Source organism: Colletotrichum costaricense (genome assembly GCF_030867565.1).
Source record: "Colletotrichum costaricense strain IMI 309622 chromosome Unknown Scaffold_10.1, whole genome shotgun sequence".
NCBI lineage: Eukaryota > Fungi > Ascomycota > Sordariomycetes > Glomerellales > Glomerellaceae > Colletotrichum > Colletotrichum costaricense.
Genome location: NW_026848239.1, coordinates 1,386,943 through 1,407,403, shown reverse-complemented (window position 1 = coordinate 1,407,403; position 20,461 = coordinate 1,386,943). Strand labels below are relative to the sequence as shown.

General features: G+C 51.0%; 6 protein-coding genes across 6 annotated transcripts; 3 read left to right on the top strand and 3 right to left on the bottom strand.

Annotated features, from left to right (window-relative positions):
* Positions 1-2,007: 2,007 nt before the first annotated feature.
* On the top strand, positions 2,008-5,229 carry CCOS01_10083 (ATPase; the record flags this gene model as incomplete). The annotated part of the gene is made up of 7 exons (XM_060458239.1): positions 2,008-3,008; positions 3,064-3,231; positions 3,285-3,468; positions 3,528-4,313; positions 4,369-4,447; positions 4,504-4,814; positions 4,882-5,229. 7 exons carry the CDS (start codon positions 2,008-2,010, stop codon positions 5,227-5,229), a joined length of 2,877 nt encoding a protein of 958 aa, XP_060311404.1.
* A 548-nt stretch (positions 5,230-5,777) lies between these two features.
* Positions 5,778-6,660, bottom strand: CCOS01_10082 (uncharacterized protein; the record flags this gene model as incomplete). Its single annotated transcript, XM_060458238.1, has 3 exons — positions 5,778-5,987; positions 6,044-6,436; positions 6,508-6,660. The coding sequence occupies 3 exons, from the start codon at positions 6,658-6,660 to the stop codon at positions 5,778-5,780; spliced, it is 756 nt and encodes a 251-aa protein (XP_060311403.1).
* A 3,854-nt stretch (positions 6,661-10,514) lies between these two features.
* CCOS01_10081 (uncharacterized protein) lies at positions 10,515-11,295 on the top strand (the record flags this gene model as incomplete). Its single annotated transcript, XM_060458237.1, has 2 exons — positions 10,515-10,992; positions 11,051-11,295. 2 exons carry the CDS (start codon positions 10,515-10,517, stop codon positions 11,293-11,295), a joined length of 723 nt encoding a protein of 240 aa, XP_060311402.1.
* On the bottom strand, positions 11,044-12,921 carry CCOS01_10080 (uncharacterized protein; the record flags this gene model as incomplete). The annotated part of the gene is made up of 5 exons (XM_060458236.1): positions 11,044-11,299; positions 11,661-11,716; positions 11,794-11,829; positions 12,057-12,404; positions 12,883-12,921. 5 exons carry the CDS (start codon positions 12,919-12,921, stop codon positions 11,044-11,046), a joined length of 735 nt encoding a protein of 244 aa, XP_060311401.1.
* Positions 12,922-13,653: 732 nt separating this feature from the next.
* Positions 13,654-18,709, top strand: CCOS01_10079 (uncharacterized protein; the record flags this gene model as incomplete). Its single annotated transcript, XM_060458235.1, has 7 exons — positions 13,654-13,733; positions 13,787-14,027; positions 14,086-14,517; positions 14,573-15,778; positions 15,874-16,719; positions 16,791-17,611; positions 17,689-18,709. 7 exons carry the CDS (start codon positions 13,654-13,656, stop codon positions 18,707-18,709), a joined length of 4,647 nt encoding a protein of 1,548 aa, XP_060311400.1.
* Positions 18,710-18,827: 118 nt separating this feature from the next.
* CCOS01_10078 (uncharacterized protein) lies at positions 18,828-20,459 on the bottom strand (the record flags this gene model as incomplete). The annotated part of the gene is made up of 1 exon (XM_060458234.1): positions 18,828-20,459. One exon carries the CDS (start codon positions 20,457-20,459, stop codon positions 18,828-18,830), a length of 1,632 nt encoding a protein of 543 aa, XP_060311399.1.
* Between the last annotated feature and the right edge of the window lie 2 nt (positions 20,460-20,461).

Below are 20,461 nucleotides of genomic sequence, written 5' to 3'. Positions count from 1 at the left end.
TGGGGTGATCAACAGAGATTTCGCTTACTTCTCAGCTTCTTTAAACTCCTAGCAACGGGACTTTCGGCGACTTTCCCCGCCGAAGGATTTCGTGGCGCCATCTTCAACTCTGTGAAAGGCGGGGAATCGCCCCATCAACATGAGAATTGTAAGCGCTGAGCCTTCAATCAGATAGGTCACTCTCGTGTTCGGCCGACCAGTCCCTCTATAAGTTTTTGAATCCGTTGATATTTCACGACCGAGAAAATTGATTTGATCCCCGCAGTCGGCATGGCCCGGTATCTCCGAGCACACCCCACTGCTCGGCAACGGCCGGGAGGTGGGGCCGATGCCGGTTCAAGCAGTATCAGAAACGATACCCCGAGATGTCAAGCATCGAGCCCAGAAGACCTGCCTTCTTCTTACTTATGGCCAATAGGGATTTCATCTGCTTCCTCGCGTCAAAGATTGCGTCTTCCAGCCACAATCGCACAAGGACGATGAACTCCTATTCGCGGGCAGGGCGCCTCACTCTTCCAACATCGGGGCTAAGCAACTTGGCACTGCTGTCTGCCATTCGTTTGCATGTCGCCCCGCGCCCTCCAAATATGCATGTACATGCAGGACACCCAGAACGAAAGTCTTAGTGGAGAGGTCACACAAAATGCGGAGATCCAGTGGCCCGGATCGATTTCTCATCGGGTGATGTGGAAAAAGCACTGAAGTCAAGGAAGAGCGAAATTAGGCAGATAAGGCATTCGTCCGCTTTGAACAGCAAACGGTTTGCGTTTACACCCTCATTTTCAAGCGAATGAAGGCCCCTTGGTTCATTTCCTTGGGATTATGGGGCTGATTTAAGCTGTACAAACGATTCGCTTCGGCCACATGGCCGGTGGGGTTGCTGATTCTGGCCGCATCCGCTGCCCGAGACAATTTTAGGCAGGATGAAGACGAACCGTTATGTTTCTAGGCATAGCTTGCTGGCGAGGCAGACTTTGTACGCATCACCCAAATGACACGAATCAGCACGATGCATAAGAGTAACATGATACATCTGACGAATTACTTTTGATTTCCGACTCATACCTAGCACAGAGAATACGTAAGAAGGGCGGACAGGTGTGGACACCACTAGGTATCCATGGACTGGCTGAAGGCATTCTTTGTTGGCCGCAGAATACTGCCGTAGTGAGGCTTCTTGCCAGCCTCAGTAATTTGTATCGCACCTTGAACATAAAGCGCGGCAGGATGATTCCGAATATGAACGGGCGGACGGCAATTGCTACGAGCCTCTAACCAAGTCGGAGTCATGATGATGATGCCTAGAATTAATCTCTTGGATTTTCCAGCTATGTAATCAAGGAAAGCGGCCATAAAGCTGACAGCGGCTCTAGGCCAACGTGGTGGGTGTCATGTGTTTGCCTTGTCGATCAGAGAAAGGTAGATAGGGGTTGGCGGAACCAACAGGATAGTGCACACAAATTACCTGCATGGTACAGTGCTTTCCTCCAACAGATAGGTGGACTAAAGTAGCAGAAGGCTGTCATACAGTCACCCATATTTCGCAAGGATGCAGTGATAACATAAAGAGACGAGTCACCCGATTGCGGCTCAAAGCCAGCAAGGAAGCCTCGATTGAAATGCTCCTAGGTGCTGCTGAGCGCTTCGATACTCCATCGTCATTTTCTCTGAGCTAAGGTTCATGGAAAGAAAGTAACCCGATTTCGCACCGCCTCATGTAAATAATCTTTATTCCTCTCAAACATACGTGTCAAAGGTGAATACCATCCCAGGGCAAAAGAACGAGCAGCAAATTCACCTCCCCCACGACCTGCCCCAGCAGGCAGCATTCCCACAAAGAATCATTCGAAAGTCTCAGGCCAAGAGTACCGTCGCCAATTCTAATTGCATATAAAGTCTCTCTCCGCTGTAGAGAATTTTCTCACTCCTTCCACCACCTCATCTACTGTCAATTCCTACCGAGCCACACATCAACACGTCATCAACCCCTCACCAGGCTTCATCGGTATGGCATCCGCGGATCAAGGCCTGAACGACCGGCAATCCGACAATACGCTAGCTGATCCTGCCATCGCCGACATGGACGCAAGCAAAGACTCTACAACGGTCGTCGTCGCTCCGGCTTCATCTTCACCAGGCAAGGCATCCAAGAGCGCGAAAGCGGCCAAGAAGGATAAGAAAAAGGCTGCGAAGACTAAGTCAAAGAAGCAGCTCAAGAAGGCCAAGAAGCACAAGAAAACAGCCAACCTAGACACTGATGACTCATACGATGATTTGACTGACGACAGCGACTCTGAGGCTGGAGAGAATTCTTTCGATTCGGAAGACAGTTCTTCTGAATCGTCCGAAAGTGATAGCGAGAGGGAGCACGGCAAGTCTAAGAAGAAATCCAGCGGCAAAGGCAAGAATGGCCGATCCTCGAAGAAGCAAAAGTACAAGTCACTTCGGAAACGCACTCCATCGTCCTCTTCCTCCTCCTCTGACTCCGATTCTTCTGAAACTGTCGAAGATTCGGATGATGATGCGCCTGGAAAAGTCGGTGGTGTTACCAGGGTCGCAATGACACCTCATCAATTGGCACTCTTCAGACAGATGCAGGCTGGCGCTCCGCTCTATCCAAAAAGCAACAGCCTCGGTAATGCTGGCTTCAGTCACGGCTCTTCCATGACTGGCAACAAATTCGCAAAGCGCGGGAAGTTTCCTCCACCGCCTGCGCCTCCAAAGAAGAGATCCTCCAAGCTGGACTTCAAGCGAGTTGATCAGGTCTGGGACACCACGATTCACAACTACAGACTTCAGGAGACATCGGCGACCACTTCGAACTCGCAGTACGACGGATATGTGCTGCAAGTCAGGCGTACCTTTGACTGGGAAGGCAAGTACCAGACCACCTACCTCGATGTCAAAAGCAAGGTCTTGCGCGAGTGCCTTCAAGAGGTGATTGGCAACATCAAAGGAATCAGCCTGGTCGATGAGACTCCCAAGCTGAATCCCAACATGGTATTCTTGTGAGTTCCAACGACCCAATGTGGATTTTCTTGTGAAGCTAACTAAACCCTCCAGGTACTTAGAAGACTTACGAAAGTACCGCAAGGCGTTGAGCAAGATTTCGACCACGGACTTGAACAAGAAAAAGCGCAAGAAGTTCAGAAAGGACATCGAAAACAAGCGTCAGCATCTCAAAGTGCTTCTCAAGTATCTTGACAAGGACTATGCCGAAGTCAAGAAGAGGTACAAGTTCAAACCTCGATCATATTGAGAAGCCATTGCTTACCATTTATTAGCCTCTATCCCATGCTGGAGAATGGCCTCATTACCTTCGATCTTCTCTGGGCTCTTTTCAAACCCAACACCCTTATCTACACCACCACGTACGGCTCCTCCGATGAGCCTCGAGTCTTCAAGGTGGAGCAGGCGGAGAAGATGTGCAGCATGACAAAGGGAGAGTTCTACCTTCTTGACGGCAAGGTCGGTTCTTTTCAAGAACATCTTTCATTCCTTAATGTACAGCACTAACCGTCTTTCAGTACTTGGAGTATGATGGAAAACAATTCGGGTATGGGACTCTCTGTGAGGAGATCCCGGAGTTTCGAGGCGCTCGAAAGATCAGTAGCCTCAACGCGTTCCCTCTTGACTACCATAAGGAGGAGGAAGGGATCAAGGCTGCCCTTATCGAGCGTGGCAAGAAATTCGTCAACCTCGGCGGTGTGCACTACCGAAGCCACCACGGCTTGGCGTACTACAAGAAAAAGAAGAGCATCATCAAGGTCAACATCAACGGACGCATCATGGTCGACCCCTCTGTCCACCGCAGGATCAACCCGAACTACCAAGTCTCTGCCGTCAGGCCCAAGGACCACGACATTCTCTCTGACTCGGAGGATTCTGATGACGACGAGAAGCTTTGCGAGAATGACGATTCAACCTCGGAGAACGCATGTGGTAGTGACGACGATGCGGGCTGCGGGAAGATGGCTACAAAGGTTGTTCGCGATGCCAAGGGCAAGATTCGCATGCTCCGAATTCCCAAATCCATGGTCGAAGACTCTGCTGTACAGGAGAAACCGCTGGAGCGCGTCGACGAAGCTAAGACCGGCGAGGAGTCCAATGAGGAGGAGAATAGTGGCAAGACGAAGAAGGCTCTGGAGTTCTCTGACGAGGATTACCTTATTGCATCTTCTGTTGTGTTCGGATTCTCCTTCTCCGAGAAGCTCTGGCTTGAGTTTACCGTCTCCGGAGTCAATGACATTCAGTGGAATGATGGCGCGTATGAGTCTTTGGTGCTTGAGCCGAAGCAGAAAGACATTGTCAAGGTAAGCAATTCCATACTTGGAGGCGGTGAGAAGAAAACGGCTTACATATTGGCAGGCTCTCGTCGAGTCGCACAAGTACCATGCTACCGAGAGCATTGACGATGTCATCCAAGGCAAGGGCAAAGGTCTTGTCGGTGAGTCCTCCTTTTCTCCCATAATGATTGATATCTCCTCATTGACATTTTGCCAGCTGTACTCCACGGACCGCCTGGAACTGGTAAAACGCTCACAGCCGAAGGCATCAGCGAGCTTCTCAAGTGTCCCTTGTACATGGTTTCTGCCGGGGAGCTAGGCACTGACTCTCGATACTTGGAGACGGAGCTGCAGAAGATCCTCGACATCTGCCACGCCTGGGGCGCCATCCTCCTTCTCGACGAGGCCGATGTGTTTCTCGAAAAGAGAAATCTCCACGAGATCTCACGCAACGCACTGGTTAGTATCTTTTTGCGCCAGCTCGAGTATTTCCAGGGCATCTTGTTTTTGACAACCAACCGAGTCGAGGTAAGTCACGCGACGGCACTCTCACCCATCGATTCCCCGTATCTACTCGTTGCTCACAATCTTACAGACCTTTGATGATGCATTCCAATCACGTATTCACATTGCTTTGCGTTACGATAGTCTCACACAGAAGGCTAAAAAGGCCATCTTCAAGATCTTCGTAGAGCGGGTCCGTGTTCTCGAGAAGATTGACCTCAAGTCCTTCACTGAGGATGACTATGAAAGTCTTGCGAAACATGATCTCAATGGTCGCCAGATCAAGAACACTGTCCGGACCGCCCAGGCCCTGGCCGTCAACAAGGGTGAGCCGCTTGGTATGGAGCATATCTCGCAGGTCCTGGACGTCCAGAACAGCTTCGACCTCCATCTCAAAGGTGGGGAGTCATACAAAGATGCCATGAGAAGCTACTATTAAAGTATCTGACACTGGAGGCGAGGACTGTGGAAGTTATGCCTAGTTGTAGAAAAGTGAGGTAGTTAGCAGATATTGTTGGTGTTTCTCCTTTCAGTCTAACGTCAGGACAAGATTACTCTATATCGATGCACAACTAGCAAAACCTGCCGTCCTGTTTCGTGATCGCTCTTCTTCATGCATTGAAGGACTAATGTGCATTATTCTTCATTTATTGGATCGTGGATGGTCTTGTTCCACGTACGTTATGGGATTATTTCTATTCTTATGCGGCGACGATGAGTAGCTGCAGCACACAACAAAGTTAACCATTCACAACGACTCTCCAAGACATTTGAGATTTAGGAAGATGAAATATGAATATAAATTTCAAAAGGTTGAGGGTGATCCTCAAAGAAGAATGATGGGGTCACTAGACTAGAGCTACTGGCTAACTAATTGCAGCTTACACCCTTTCAGCAATCTTAAACGCTGCCCACCAGGGGCCTTGAACAACAAGATTCGTGTTCCAATCCCCGAAGCCGTATACGAGCATCGATGGTGATCACATCTTATGCCTGGAACTCGACCTCGCGCTTGGCGGCCGGAGCAGCGGCCGGGGTAGAGTTGGTGGCGGCACCGCCAGGGGCAATCTGGATGGGCACAACGCCTCCGAAGGGGCCGGCGCCGTTGCTGTTGGCAATCTTGACCAAGCAGACGTTGCTCTGGCCACCCATGGTACCAGTACAGGTGGTGCCGGCGGGCACGGAGAAGGCCATGGGCTGAGGGAAGTTGTGTTAGTGAAAGGTAGTTCAACGTGAATTACAGTGCTACTTACGAAGTCCTTGTTGACGTTGGAAGCACGCTTTTCGATGACGCTCATGGCCCGCTCCCAGAGGGAACGCTTGCCGCCAGGAACCTGGCCATTGGGTCTGATGTTACCGTTCTTGCCGGGAACTTGCTGAGTGACAGTGAGCTCAGTGCCCTGGGAAAACGCGCCGGTACCGGTGGGGTCGAGAACGGCGCGGAGAGGACCGGCACCGTCGGTGGTGACGACGTGGAAGGTGCCGGAGATGCTGCCGCCAGTGGAGGAGACCTGAGGGAGGGTATCGCCGGACAGAGCCATGGCCTGGGAGATATCGGCAGCCTGGACCTTGCCGCCGCCGGTGGTCTTGCCCATGCCGTCCGTCATGATGTTCTTGCTCTTGAAGACAGTGGTGTCGAGCTCAGTCTGAGTGAGTTGGAACAAGTCAGTCCTCTGGGCTCCTGGGTCCTTTAGCTATGATGGGTTCGTGAACTTACCTTGCGGTTGGGGCCGGGGCCGGGAACAACGCCACCCTGGATAGCGAGAGCAGTGCCGTTGCCACCGAGATCGCCAGTGACCTGTGCAACCTTGCCGTGTGCGGCAACAGAAGTAGCTGCTGCGAGAGCGAAGATGATCGTCTTGGAAACCATTTTGAGAGAGTTGTGGGGATTTTGAAGTATGGGTAACTTGATTAAAGCGATGATTCGGATCCGAGCCGGATTAGATTGGAAAAAAAGTTCTGAATAGAAGTGAAAGAGTTGGAAATAAGTTTAAATCCGCGCGAATCAATCGGCGATGAGATGAGAATGGAATACAAACGAAGAAGTGAAGCTGCTGAATTGAGAAGCGGAAAGCACAACCTAGAGGCGGACGATCATTAGACTTTATACTTGACTCTCCAGACCTCGACGTCCATGATGGAGAAAGTCTGCGAAACAGCAGTACAGGGAGGCCCAAAAGGCGTACGGTGAATCTCCGCGGCTATTGTTCGTATGGGTTTGGGTTGGTGATGGCCATGGCTTGGGACTGCGTTCGCTAGCCAGACGTCGTCCCAAACGCGACCCTATCCCAATGCAGTAAAAATCCAGGAACGAGACGAGCAGCCCCATCGATGTCTGAAGCAGGTGAAACGTCGCGACACCTTCACCTCCCTTCGCGACGTCCAACGTGTGGTGGGGCGGGGGGCGACAATATTCGGTGTAAGGCTTCAATAGCGACCAGGTGTCGGCCAATGTCCGCAGATTCGGCCAACATTGGACGACATCAATAATGACGCCCGACATAAGGAGTAACTCATTGGATGACTTTGACACTGACAGGGCATAACACTTCGCTCCTATACGACTTGACCTGACAACTGCAGGTCTGAGTGTTGAGGAGCAAAGCCTCTCTCCCGCCCTCACTCACTTGGGTGTGTCACTCGGACTTAGAAACATGGAACTAGCGACACCGCGAAAGGCACATCTTCGGTCAATTGCATCGGGAGGTTTTCCATCGCCACGACTCGTTTGACGTAATTCAGTTGCGAGCATGCGAAGAACTCGAACCAACTTGTGCGCATTTCACAGAGTTTTTCCCGACATGTAAACGTATGCGTCGCTGAACTCAGTCAGCCAAACAGATCTACCTCAAGGATCCTCCATCTTGATCTGCCCCCGCTACTCACGGCGGCTGCACCACGCGCCCAACCGAACCGAGAGCATCACCGACAAAGGCACAGTCACCGTCGGCTGGCATAACCGACTCGGGTCGCAGCCGCCTAGCATGTCGGCCGCGGCCACCGCGCAGCCATCTCCCCTGAAAAGAAGGGGAAAAGAAGACTGAAAAGCTTTGTGAAACCCGTCTTGGGCCCGTCTGGACGTGGGTCACCGCTGCAGCGACCACGCCGTGATAGGCCCGAACGCTTGATGTTTCACTTGCCAAGGATAGGATCTCCCTGCGTGCCTGGTTCGCGTCCGCCACTTGCGGCTGATGTGGCTGTCAGTGGTGAGCGTTGCGCTGACACATGCATTCGAGATGGGATGAAGCTGAAGGCGATGATGAAAACGAAGGTGCAACGCATTACACGAGGGGAGGATTGGACGGCGCTCGCGTCTGGTGTCATCTGTCACCTGCCATCTGTCATGCCCAGAACTCTGTGCAGGCTTCTCCTTGAGATGGCATGCTCTCAGACATTTCGAAGAGTGAGACTCGGCGGTAGGCTTCGTAAGTGGTCGGGCTCCTCCGAGGCTCAAAATGGTACTGGCGTACTGGCGATCGAGTGTCGGAGCGGTGACACGCATCATCCAAAAAAGGGAATATCAACGTTGAAGAAGTTGAGCGGACCACCTAAGATTGAAGAAGCAAAGAAACTTAGAAGCCAAGTCTTGGTGTTTAGAGAGTTCCCAACCAGCTTGCCACTCCCGCGTCTTGCCAAGGCACGGGAAGCTCATTGTTTCCATTAACTTGAGAATGCACGAAAGGCTTGTGTGGTTTTGTCTCCCGCATTCGCACGCGACCTCACATTCTTCGGTTCCCATGCGGCTGATCCCCGAATTCATCCGCCGATCTCCCAAAGGAAGAAGATCAAAACACCAGTATTTTTTTTCTTTCGTCTTTCCAATCGGTAAGACTTACCTGCTTGAATGACCTAGCCCCACCCTTGCCGCGGATGGATCGGCAACTTGATACACGTAGAGACAATTCTGGTGTAAAACACGACCTCGCGCCTCGCGCTCCCTTGCGGAGAGCTATGTCGGCAATTCCGCCCATATCATCATCGTATCGGCCGGGGGGATGAGCCAAAATCCTTCTTGCAATGCTATAATGGCCACGAAAAGGGGGTTAAAGCCATTGGTTATACTCGATGGAGGAGATTGTAGAGGATGAAAGAGACCCCCCAGTCTCTCATCCCCCGCAACATGAAGCCAGGGGTCGCATCATCGTCCAGCGAATGCAAGACAGCAGCCAGCCAGCGGGATGAGAAATTCAGACGACTTTGGCGCACGCATGAGACCAAACAATGTGGGCTGTCTGAATTTCCCCTGGTGATGTCGCTTTGTCCGTGCAGGGCATCTCTCATCTGCCTCCTGAGTCCCGGACTCCTGGGCTGTCTTCATCACAACGCCATTTTCGATGACAATTTCTGCCGGCACTTTCACTTAGCGCCGCATGCTCCCGACTTCCTCCTCGCCCAGTCTCCTGCAATCTCTGCTTGCGACGTTAGATCTATCTGATCAGCCACACCGAGAGGAAGAGATAATCTTTCAAAATGGCTGGCTGATTTTAGTACCCGAGGAAAGGGAAATTGTCCCGGTAAATTGGGTTGGAAAGTCCGGGACCGAGCCGCGGCAACAGCTGAATGCCCTAAAAGGGGGTCAAAGAGTCAGCAACTCAAGTTGGTGATCCAACGAGCCTTGGAACGACCTGTCGCCCTGCATCGCGACCATCACAGGACTATTGTTTTAAGTTCACCGCCTCTGACCTACGAAACCTTCTGGATTATGATCTCGTGAAGAGGGTAACATCCAATTCGGGATTTGGCTGTGGTCTCAAATGATGATCATCGGCAACCCTTGCCAAGCAACCCGCGAATCCGCTGATCTCTGGGGGGGGTCCGAGCCTCCGAAAGCCACGAAAAGCTCACTAAAACATTGTTTCCGGCCCAGAAAGGCTCAGCGACAATCTCGGAATTGGGTTTGGTTTGCTTTGGTTCACAAAGCGGCGCTGAGACAATTGCCCGCTAAAGAGTCGACCGACTTTGACTTTTGATTTGACAACCGAACTATCGACTTCAGGTGCGGACAATTAAGGGCAAACTTTTCCTTCTAGTTTTACTTTGAGCTTGCAGGACAACGGTCGAACGGCACCTAGCAAGCATGCCAAGCTTAATTTCATCGTGTCTCTCCCTACATGTGGCTAACGAACGTTTTGACGTCGTCGCGGAGCATCCGTGGAGTAACGATCGTCAACGTCAAGGGTTCTTTATGGGGGCGTCTCCCACTAAAATCCCCGAAGCAGAATAGCTGCCCTGCCAGGTCAGCTCTGATCGTCAACTTTTCACATTTGACTAGCCAGGGCACGGGAGGCTGTCTGCCGCCATGACGAACTCTCGTCAAGGGTTTGGAAGGATGATTAGGAAATAGAGGCAGCCAAGTGAGAGGCTGATGAGACAAACTAGGAAGCGACCCATGATCTTGCACCTAGAGGGATAATTTCGAGCTGCATTTGGAAACCTTGTGGAGGTTTGCGATCGGCATCTTCGGGGAATTGTTGAGGGTCATGATCCTCTCCATGAGGATGTCATGATAAGTCTTATTCGTGCATCGACACCATGTCCTCCAGGTACTTAAGCCTTTGACAACTCCGCCAGAATAGAGACTTTTCTTCATCCAGCTTCAGCATTCTCACTCAGTCACTCTTTTCAGACTATCCAGCTCTTTCAGCTCTGTCTCTTCGTCATTCTTTAATCCAACTTACACCACACTCTTTAGCTAATTCAAACCAACCCCCCCCAACCGCAAAAATGAAGTTCCTCAACCTCGGCCTTGTCGCCATCTCCTCCCTCTTCGCCACTTCCCTCGCGGCGCCTGCCCTCCCGGGCCTCCCTACTGATGTCACCGACGTCGCGAAGGTCCCCGTCGTCCACATCCCCGTTGTCCCCGAGACCGACGCCCCCGTCAAGCGCACTGAGGTCGTTTACACCAAGATCCAGTACACCATCGTCGAGGTCAAGAAGCACTGCTCCACCATCAACTCCACCGTCGACGGTGTCACCAAGGGCCAGATCGCCCAGAAGAAGGCCGACATCATCAAGCTCGTCAAGAGCGAGGTCACCATCATCATCAGCCTGATCCACTCCCTCGTCGGCGACATTGTCGAGTGCCTTGGCGAGACTGTCGAGATTGTCGGTGAGGAGAAGGAGAAGATCATCTCCTGCGTCCTTGAGCTCATCTTTGACATCATCTTCTGCCTGAAGCATGTCATCAAGGTTCTCGGCTGCAGTAAGTTTACAAAACAATCCGCAACCCTTCAGAGTGACTCCCGCTAACCATTCAGTAGGCATCTTCGAGCTCCTCGGCCCCATCATCTTCGTCCTCCTCACCGTTGTCTTCCACCTCCTCTGCTCCCTCAACGGCCTCATCGAGGGTCTCTTGGAGCTCGTCTGCTCCGTCCTTGGCGGTGTCATTGGCCTCCTCCTTGAGGTCCTTGCCGGCCTTCTGCCCATCGTCCTTGGCCTCGTCGGAGGTATTCTCAAGGCCATCAACCTTGGCGGCCTTCTCTGCAGCGTCGGCAGCATCTTCTAAATTTCTGTGCTCGCTAGCATTAAAATTTAACTACAAACGCTCTTCGATTGGTTTAGTACATGGTAGCCGGCGAATATGGATATAGAGCACTCAGGTGCAAACACTTAATACCACCTTTCGAGTAGATATTTCACGTCAAATATGTTACTTGGAATGGAAAACATATATATTTACAACTTACTCTGCAACGTCTCTTTTTCCGTGATGTGATCAACTTCGTTTGACCGCCAAAGCCATAAAGTAAAGCCAAATCATTTAACCAGGTACCATATCAGTTGGCAGCATAAAAGCAGGGCGGCAGCTTTGGGTACTGGGGCGGGTCTTAATTATGGTCATCCATGATCTCGTTCGTGACTAGCATTGACTTGTGCCTCGAATCCATTGTAGTGGGCTCATCCTGAGATTCCCAGTTAAGAACGATCTGACACAGGCCGCATAGTGTCAGGTATTCAGATGATAGAAAGCGTGTCATCTATTACTGGTCGTCAAGGGACGAACATCTTCAGTAGCGGCCAGGTTGATCATAGGACTCTTCTAAAAAAGCATCAACGGCATTAGACTTGGGTCAGACGTGTAATGTCTGCAAGTCTACGATCTCGAAATGCCAATGTCGCTAGCCAATTCGACACATACATATATAAAAAGGTTGCCAGAACGAGAGCCATAGTCGCGAGAGGCGCCAAAATTGAAAAGATAGTAAAACCATAAGAGGCCAACTGAAAAGCTGCATTATCAGCAAGATGTGTAGTAGCCAGACCAACTTGCATCGCTGTGAGAACCACAGCGATATAAACTGTTGTTGAGGCGAGCCACGCGAACTGGTCGTGAAAGAAATCCCCATAGCGATTCCACGGAGGCATGTAAGAACTGAAGGAAGCCAGATACTGCAGCTTGTTCAACCGGCTGAGGCGCAGCTCTCCGTAATAGAAGCGCTCATCGATTCGCCCGTAGATGGTCTGCGTACTCAGCTCCGTGGCGAATTCCCTCCAGTCGTCCCATTCAACTTCCTTGGGAATCAAGCGGTTGTCCTTCGCAAGAAAGAAGTCGCTCTCATGGCAGATCAGGGCAGCGTAGGAGAACAGGAACCCCAAGGCACACCTCCAAAGTCTCTGGCGATCGCAGGGTGTCAATGTGGTTCGTGAGCACCGGTGACCTTGGCAGGAAAGACAATGTGTCCAGAAATTGGGTTCCAGCAGATATCGTGGAATGGGTTTGATATGGATGAGCCCCGTCGTCCAGACGAGATGGAGATCCATCTGTTCGGCTACGACAATTTCCCGGCCAAGCATCCGTTGATAGTGTAGCGGGCGTGTCGGGGTTGGCCGTCCCGCAAACCATAGCCGCGGGGTCAGTTGGACTAAACGTCCAAGCCCCAGCTCTTTCTCCAGGAACGCGCTGTTGTGTGGTGTCGCAGGAGCGAGGTCAGCATTGTCTGAACCCGTCCGGTAGGAGACTGGAAGGAGTTTTTGCAACTGGTCTGGAGAGGATGCTTTTATCAGAAGCTGGGTTTTGTAGGGAGCAAGCTACAATTTCCATTGCCAGGTCAGTTGCATCCCTCCATTTGGCATCATGAGAAAAGAGTGGTACCTGAGCTTCACCTTCTTCCTTCGTTGACGGCATCTCCATCTGCGTTATCTGTTTGGTAGCGAACACCCGTGATGGCATGTAGTCAACCTGAGAGAGAACAGAGGGAAATGAGCGAGCTCCGACGATGTCGAAGCCGCTTCAAAACGAACCAAGTTGCTGGAGACTATTTTCCCGCGATTTACCTATCATTCCCGTTTTCTCGAGGGTGTAGTGGTCATCTCGACAGCTGAAAAGTCTCACATTCCATTGGCCACAGAAGGACCAAGCAGGGTCCCCTGCATTAGCCGATGGGGGGTACTACAGGGGCATTCTCGCTTTTGGAAGATCTCATAGGACAGCCTGATCTCATCCGCCCCCCAAAGTCTCGAAGGAGGAATTGTCGCGCGGACTATCATGTGCGGCTGACATCCAATCCATGTACATACGCAAAGAATTGGAGTGAAAAGGAATGTATCCGCAACCTGAAAGGCTTAAATAGGACAAATCACATGCTTTGAGGCAGAAAATGAAACCCACCTGTTCGAGAGTCTCGTAATCCGAGTAGTCTTGGCCAACCAAATTCCAACTCCATGCTGCGAAGGACAACTTAGCTCAGCTGCCTGAATAATGTTGTCGTGCTCTGAGAAGGCTTCCTAAAACCTAGTAGAGCCTTCTTGGGTCCGCCCTCGCCTTCTCTTGCGCGAAATTCAAAATCTCCTCTCGTTCCTCCACTACTAACGATTGACATACATAGGCAAGATTCAGTATTGGTTTAAGCGGGCATACAGAACCATGTCTGCGAACCCTCAAGTCACACCAAACCCAACTCTGGGGCTGGATATACTCCGAAGCCCACCGGATCCCACTGTTGAGTAAGTCCAGCTAAAAGTCATAAGCAGTACAATTCCGTTGATGCATGCGACAGCATTGTGGCCGTTCATGGCCTCGGTGCGAGCCCAGAGAAGAGTTGGCTCTACGAAAAGGAAGGTTCCAAGAGCTATCATTGGCTGAAAGACGATGATGGGCTTGCCAAAGACTTTCCCAGTGCTCGCATTATGCTCTTCGCATATAGCTCGGCATACGCGAAACGTTTCAAGATGAAGCAGTATATGGTCAACCTAGCAGCCGAGCTTCTCGAGGCCCTGAATTTGAGAAGAGAGGAACAGGTAATCAACCCAACGGGATAAGAGTTTTTGACAGAATTTTGTGCTGAAAAGAATGTAGAAATGCGCCAGGAGACCAGTCGTAATGCTCGGGCATAGCATGGGCGGACTGGTAATTGCGAAAGCATTGTGCCTCGCGGAAAGTGAACGGCTCCACTATCCAGACATGTACGAAAGCATCACAGGCTGCTTATTCTTTGGAACACCCTTCAACGGTGCGCCTGTTGCAGAAGTAGCCGAACATTGGGCCAAGATGCAAGTCAAAGAAAACACTGGCAAGGCGGTCGACTCGCAGCTCCTGACACTACTCAAACCTGGAAATGAGAGCTTACGAGAGCTGAAACGTGGTTTTGTGCATTCTGTCGGCAAGCTATCCCAGAAGGTCGAGGTTCACTGCTTCTTTGAAGAACTGAATACAAATTGGACAGACATCATCCAAAAGCTAACCAGTGAGAATTTTCCCGAAGAGATGCTTGATAAGTTGCGGTCAAAGGTTTGCGAACCAAAGCTTCGAGACTCGCAAGAACATTGAAGTTAACGTGCCACAGGAATCTGCTGAATTCGTCAGCCGAGACTCAGCAAGTCTTGATTCTTCCATGGAGACAGGCCTCTACAGAGCCCACAGAGATTTGGTCAAGTTTGAGTCATTCAAGGATCCCCAATACCAACGAGTGAGAGGACCACTCAAAAGAATGATTCAGAGTGCTCCGCGAGTTGCCAGAGGGCGATTCAACTGTACCCGCGAAACCGCAATAGACAGCCAAACCTGGAGAAGAGTCATCGAAAAACTAGCTGGCTCAGACATGCAGAAAGTCTACACCAACTTGTCCCGGCGGCTGACCTCTAGATCATGGCTGCTCGATGATCCGTTGTGGAAGGAATGGTCCTCTCCAAGTGAAAAAATGTCGGACTGCTTTCTGTACATCTATGGACCAAAGGGTAAGGGAAAGACCAACGCATCTGTTGCCAGTATACAGTCGATCAAGGCCACAATCAGAAAAGCGGAAGATGATGACTGTGACTCTGTCCATCGTCCAGACCTATTGGCCTACTACTTTTGCAATCAAACGCCAGACCGTTCAACTGCCGAAGACTTACTCAAGTCTTTGCTACAACAGCTCTGCCAACAGCAGGCGGTTCTCGCTACCTATGCGAAACATTTTCTCAAGGATTCGAATAACGACTCTACACACACCGTACATCAAAGCGTGGAGCATCTCTGGCAGTGCTTGAGAGATATGCTCACAGATGGTACCATCGGGACCATCTTCTTCGTTATCAATAATCTCCACGAGCTTCCGGACCCAGACACAAACGAATCGACCAAAAGATTGCTGGCCTTCATTGGTGCTGACATTCAGCGCTTGACCCCTGAAAAGGGCAAACGAGCATCAACCCGGTGGTTATTCACCAGCCGTGAACGCAAGTCAATCCAAAAACATCTGAAGCCGCATCATACTGTGCATCGCATTGATCTCGAGGATAAAAAGTATGGCAAAAGCTTGAGGTCAGAGCTAAAGCAGCATGCCCATGTTCAAGTAGACGAACTTCAAAAGGAGAAGGGATACACCAAAGCTATCTCCTACTTTGCCGAAAGCGTCATAGGAACTCGTGCCGAGGACACCAAATGGATTGACGTGGCCGTTGTGCGCCTAGCAGCACTTCCTCCTGGAACAAAGGATGGTTATATCCGACGCATGCTGGAACGCGCGCCGCAAGATTTTAACACACTTCTTAACGATGCGTGGTCGTCGGTACGTTGCCAGAATTTCGGATTGGAAAATTTGGATATTCGTTATGGATTTATTGATGGCTGTGGTTGATTAGAATCAGCTAACTGGGCATAAAGATCCTCAGGCCTGATGTCGATGACATCGATTCCATCAAAGAGCTACTCAGAGCCTTGATTCTTGCGTATCGGGACCCTACGGAAATCGAACTTCTGGTATTGATCGGTTCATCCCCGTATGATGAGGAGCACAGACATCAGTTGCAACATATGGTGGAAAAGTGCAGTCCACTTCTCGTTCAGGCTCGACATGGCCGCGAAACAACCATTGGGTTTGTCAATATTGATGTGAAGAACCATCTCTTGAACAATTCAGACAAGTTATTGGACCTGTCGAAAGATGAGCACGACCTCCAACACGGCTTTCTTGCTCTGAGATGCTTTGATCACGTCTTAGAGCGCCTCTCGTGCTCACCAGAAGGCCTAATGTCGAATAACAGACCAGCAACACCAAAGTCTCAATATCAGGAGTCACAGGACGTTCAACATACGGAGACAGCGGGTTCCGTCATTATGGAGACCTCGGAAGCGGAGAACATACAACGTGACAGTTCGAGCAGTCCCTTTGACTCAGACACGGCTCGAACAGAAGAACAAGGGGAATTCTTGGCGCTTCCTTACGCTACAAGCTTTTGGCTCGAGCACGCAGGCCAAGCAACTACCGACGTCACCCGTCGTCTCTCGAGAGAAACTGCGTTCTGGGAGGCGGGATCCTCAGTCATGATTCGATGGTTGAATGAGTACGAGCGGTTGACTAAAGCATTCACGTCGCGTGACATCTCTGCAAAGGATCTCAACGCACTACATGTTGCAGCAACACTCGGCTATCCGCTATTGGTGGAATCTCTATTGGAAGCCGGGCATAAAGAAGAGATAACCAAGTATGACTCGCTGAGGAACCAGCCGGTGAGTATTTCCGACTTAATTTGGCCATGATGGAGATGCTTGTGTTCAGCATAAAGGTTAACATTGCTTAGCTTCACCTGGCCGCTAGTTTTGGCAAGACCGAAATCATTGATCAGCTGCTTGACGCAGGAGCCGAAGTCGATGAGTCGGGACCAGAACGAAGAAACGCCACCCCGCTCGCTATGGCCGCTTATTCGGGGAGCGTTCGGGCTATGTCAAAGTTGATAGCCAGGGGCGCGAACAAGGATGCATGCTCAGCTAACATTGGGCCTGTTGTCAACGCAGCAATCTTCTCTGGTAACAGTGCCGCGGTGACGGAGCTTATCAAATTAGGTGCCAGATTGAGTTTTGAAGGATGGACGGGAGAAAATACCGATCAAAGCGAGTCTAGCGATGAGAATCACACGACCTCTGAGGAGCCGTCGTGGATGCCACCGCTAGCTCTGGCAGCCCTCATATCGGACATTTCCATGTTCAATGCCATCCTTGAAGCTGCAGCAGATAATCTAACCCCTAATGAACACAGCAAAGCCCTCATAATGGCATCTCATTCTGGCAGAATCGAGATTGTAGAGAAGCTACTGGGTTACGAACACGAATCACACATCTTCAAGGCTTCCTTAGAGGTAGCCACGAACGAGCAGAATTGGGATGTGATCCGTCTCATCCTAAAGAAGTCCACAGGTTTGGACTGCGAGATCCCTTTCAGGGCCGCTTCGAAAGATAAAGAAGACTTGCAAGATGTTCTTGAGCTTTGTTGGGAGCATGCAGATGGCTCTATAGGGCAAGAAATCTTGGATGACTGCCTCTATATCGCGACTGACCTCGAGAAAAAGGAGACGGTTGAGCAACTAATCAAATTCGGAGCGAGTTGCAACGCACTCGGGTTAGAGTAGGTTGCTCCACATTGCCTGCCCAGTACCTTACCATCATAATGCTTCCATTCGTTGCTGACTGGATACAAAACAGATTTGGAAATGCCTTGACTGCCAGTGCTTACGACGGCACTGTGTCAATCGCCGAGATTCTGTTGGGACATGAGGCTGATGTGAACGCCCCAGAAGGCTATGCTCTCCAAGCAGCAGCAACGCAAGGACATTTACCAATGGTCAAATTACTTGTGAAACATGGCGCGGATGTCAACCTCGCCAGTGAGCGGCACGTACCCTGTACGGCACTGCAAGCCGCTTGCGACTACGGAAATCTCGATATTGTCTGCTTCTTGTTAGAGAAGGGAGCTAATCCTGATATTGGTGGCGGAGAGAACGATCGGCCAATCTTTTCAGCAATCTTCCAGGGAAACATGGACTTGCTCGAACGCTTGTTGCAATGCGAGAACCTGGACTTGGAGGTCTCTGGAGGGCCGCAGAACAAGACACCGATCCATTACGCCGCCCTGCACCTCCCTGTTGCCGCATTCGACAAGATCATCGAACACGGAGCTCCTGTCGACATCATTGACGCAGAAGGCAGTACAGCACTCATGGAAGCTGCGATGGTCGGAGATTCGGAAGTAGTCAAAAGTTTGCTGGAGCATGGGGCAGATGTCTTGATCGAGAACTCCTTCGGGCAGACGGCTCTAGACATAGCAGCTCAGCTGGGCGAAACCGAGTGTGTTCACCTTCTCACAGCGAGAGCGGGCGCAATCTTGCGTCGCTTGAAGAGAGCCGCAGATGAAGGCGACGAGAGTGCTCGTGAGCTGATTAACGCGGAAAAAGAGGGCCGTTCTGATGATATGTCTCGAGCTCCGCCGAAGACCTTTGACACTGTCGAGGCGTGGTCCAGTTTTCATAGTCGAGGGCATGCTAGAGACAGTAATGAAGATGATGCCAGCGCTACCGGGGATGGTGTTGAGAATGGTGCTGAGGATGGTCCTGAAGATGTCGTTGAGGATAGTGCCGAGGATGGTGTCAATAAGGATGCTGAAGCAGTCACTGAGGATGCCAGTGGGGAAGGGAGTGGAGTTGAGAACAGAAATTATGTTCAATGATGAAGTGACAGAATGCCGCATCATTGTCACATTTATCGAGAGACGGTCACAGGTTCTGTCCGAATTACTGTAGTGGACGGACGTAATGCCGAGAAGAGGCGTTGGGGATACCGAATTTCTATTGATACAATACTAGACCCTCTTCATCTCTTGCCTCCTGCCTCATCTCTTCACTCGAGCAAATACACAGCTCCCAACTGGTGGCATTGGGCTGTCCCCCCACGCCCCAGTAGTAGCACTCGTCAGGATTAGAGTCCACGATCGCGTACCTACAAGCAATTATCCAAGGGTCAAGAAAGGTTGTCGTAGGCTCTTTATCGCGGACGGCCGCATCCTCGCATTCAGAACATGTCCGCGGTAGATCGATGGGCTTCATACCCAGATCCCTGGCTCTCTTCTCGAGGTATTCGACGTAATAGTTTCGGTTGGGGCTGTCTGGGTATCTCGGGCTTTGCGGAAACCTTGGACTCCGTTCCTCCTTCTGTGTTGCCTGGTTTAGGAGCTCTGAGCATGGCTTTGGCGCAAGTTCGTCCCAGAGGTCTCTGTAGTCGCCCGCGATGCACGTCATAGCGACTTGCAAATGCATATCAGGCCGACGGCGGACCAGTTCTCTCAATGTCACCTCGGCAGGGAGCAATGGCCACCATATCAGATGTGGCATAGCGGCTTCAGCTGAGTTGTAGGGCGCGATATGTGACAAATCGTTGACCATGATGAATCGGGCGAGGATGGCTGTCTTGATCGCATAGTTGCCATATTCTATTTTCTGGAGAGACCACCACTTGGCAAAGGTGGTGTTGTGGTAGATGCCGCGGATGACGGCCGCTTGTTCGTCGTGAAGCATCCTCGGCCGGCGGAGGCGTACATAGCGCTCTATGTTGCCCTCATATGCAGCCATGAGGATCAAGGCGTCCTTATTGGTAGTCGGTAAGTGCGAGAAAATGGGGGTGTAAAAGAGCGCGATGTGCTCGGGAGCCAGTTCCTCAACGTTGGTTGTCTTTGATGAAGACTCATCAATGTTGAAGTCCTCAGTGATGTTGAAGTAATGTTTTCCCCAGTCCTTGTAATCTTTTAGCCCAACTCGAACGTCCAAGGAGGACCGGACTGCCGTGTCGCCGTTCATGAAGGCAGGGGACAACGGGTTCTTTGAGTTGCTTGAACGGGTATAGTCGCTGAGAATGGCGTAACAGACAGGTTGGCGCATGATATTGTCAAATATGATCTTGGATCCTTTTTTCGAGATGTTGTCCCTAGCTTCCTCGGCAACGGAGACTTCGGGGAGAAGACCAAGCTCGCTGTATAGATCGTCGTACCCGGCGACTGCACAGGCCCGCCCAACAAGATATCGCAAATCGGGGTAGTGCGTCGACAATGCTCGGTAGGTATCCTCGCTAGCAATGTCTGGGTACCAAATACAATAAGGCTTTTCATCATCGGACGTCATGTCCGGGATGATGTTACTCATGATCAGTCGAGCGTTGCGGGCACGGGCGAACGACCTATCATCTGAATCCAAGCAGAGCTTGCGGACTGGCTCTGACATGGCAAACGCCTCGTTGTGACGAATGCCATGAATTACGCATGTCGACATCCATGTTCTGTCGAAAGTGGCCGGCAGCCTCGTACCGCGGAGTGCTTGCACGTGGTCGTCGCCCGGAGGTGGTTGAACGTGAGCATGGTAACGTAAAAGGGTGTTTTCATATTCTTGATGATCATTCTTCCCCTCTAGGTATTGAGAGGAAGACGACATCT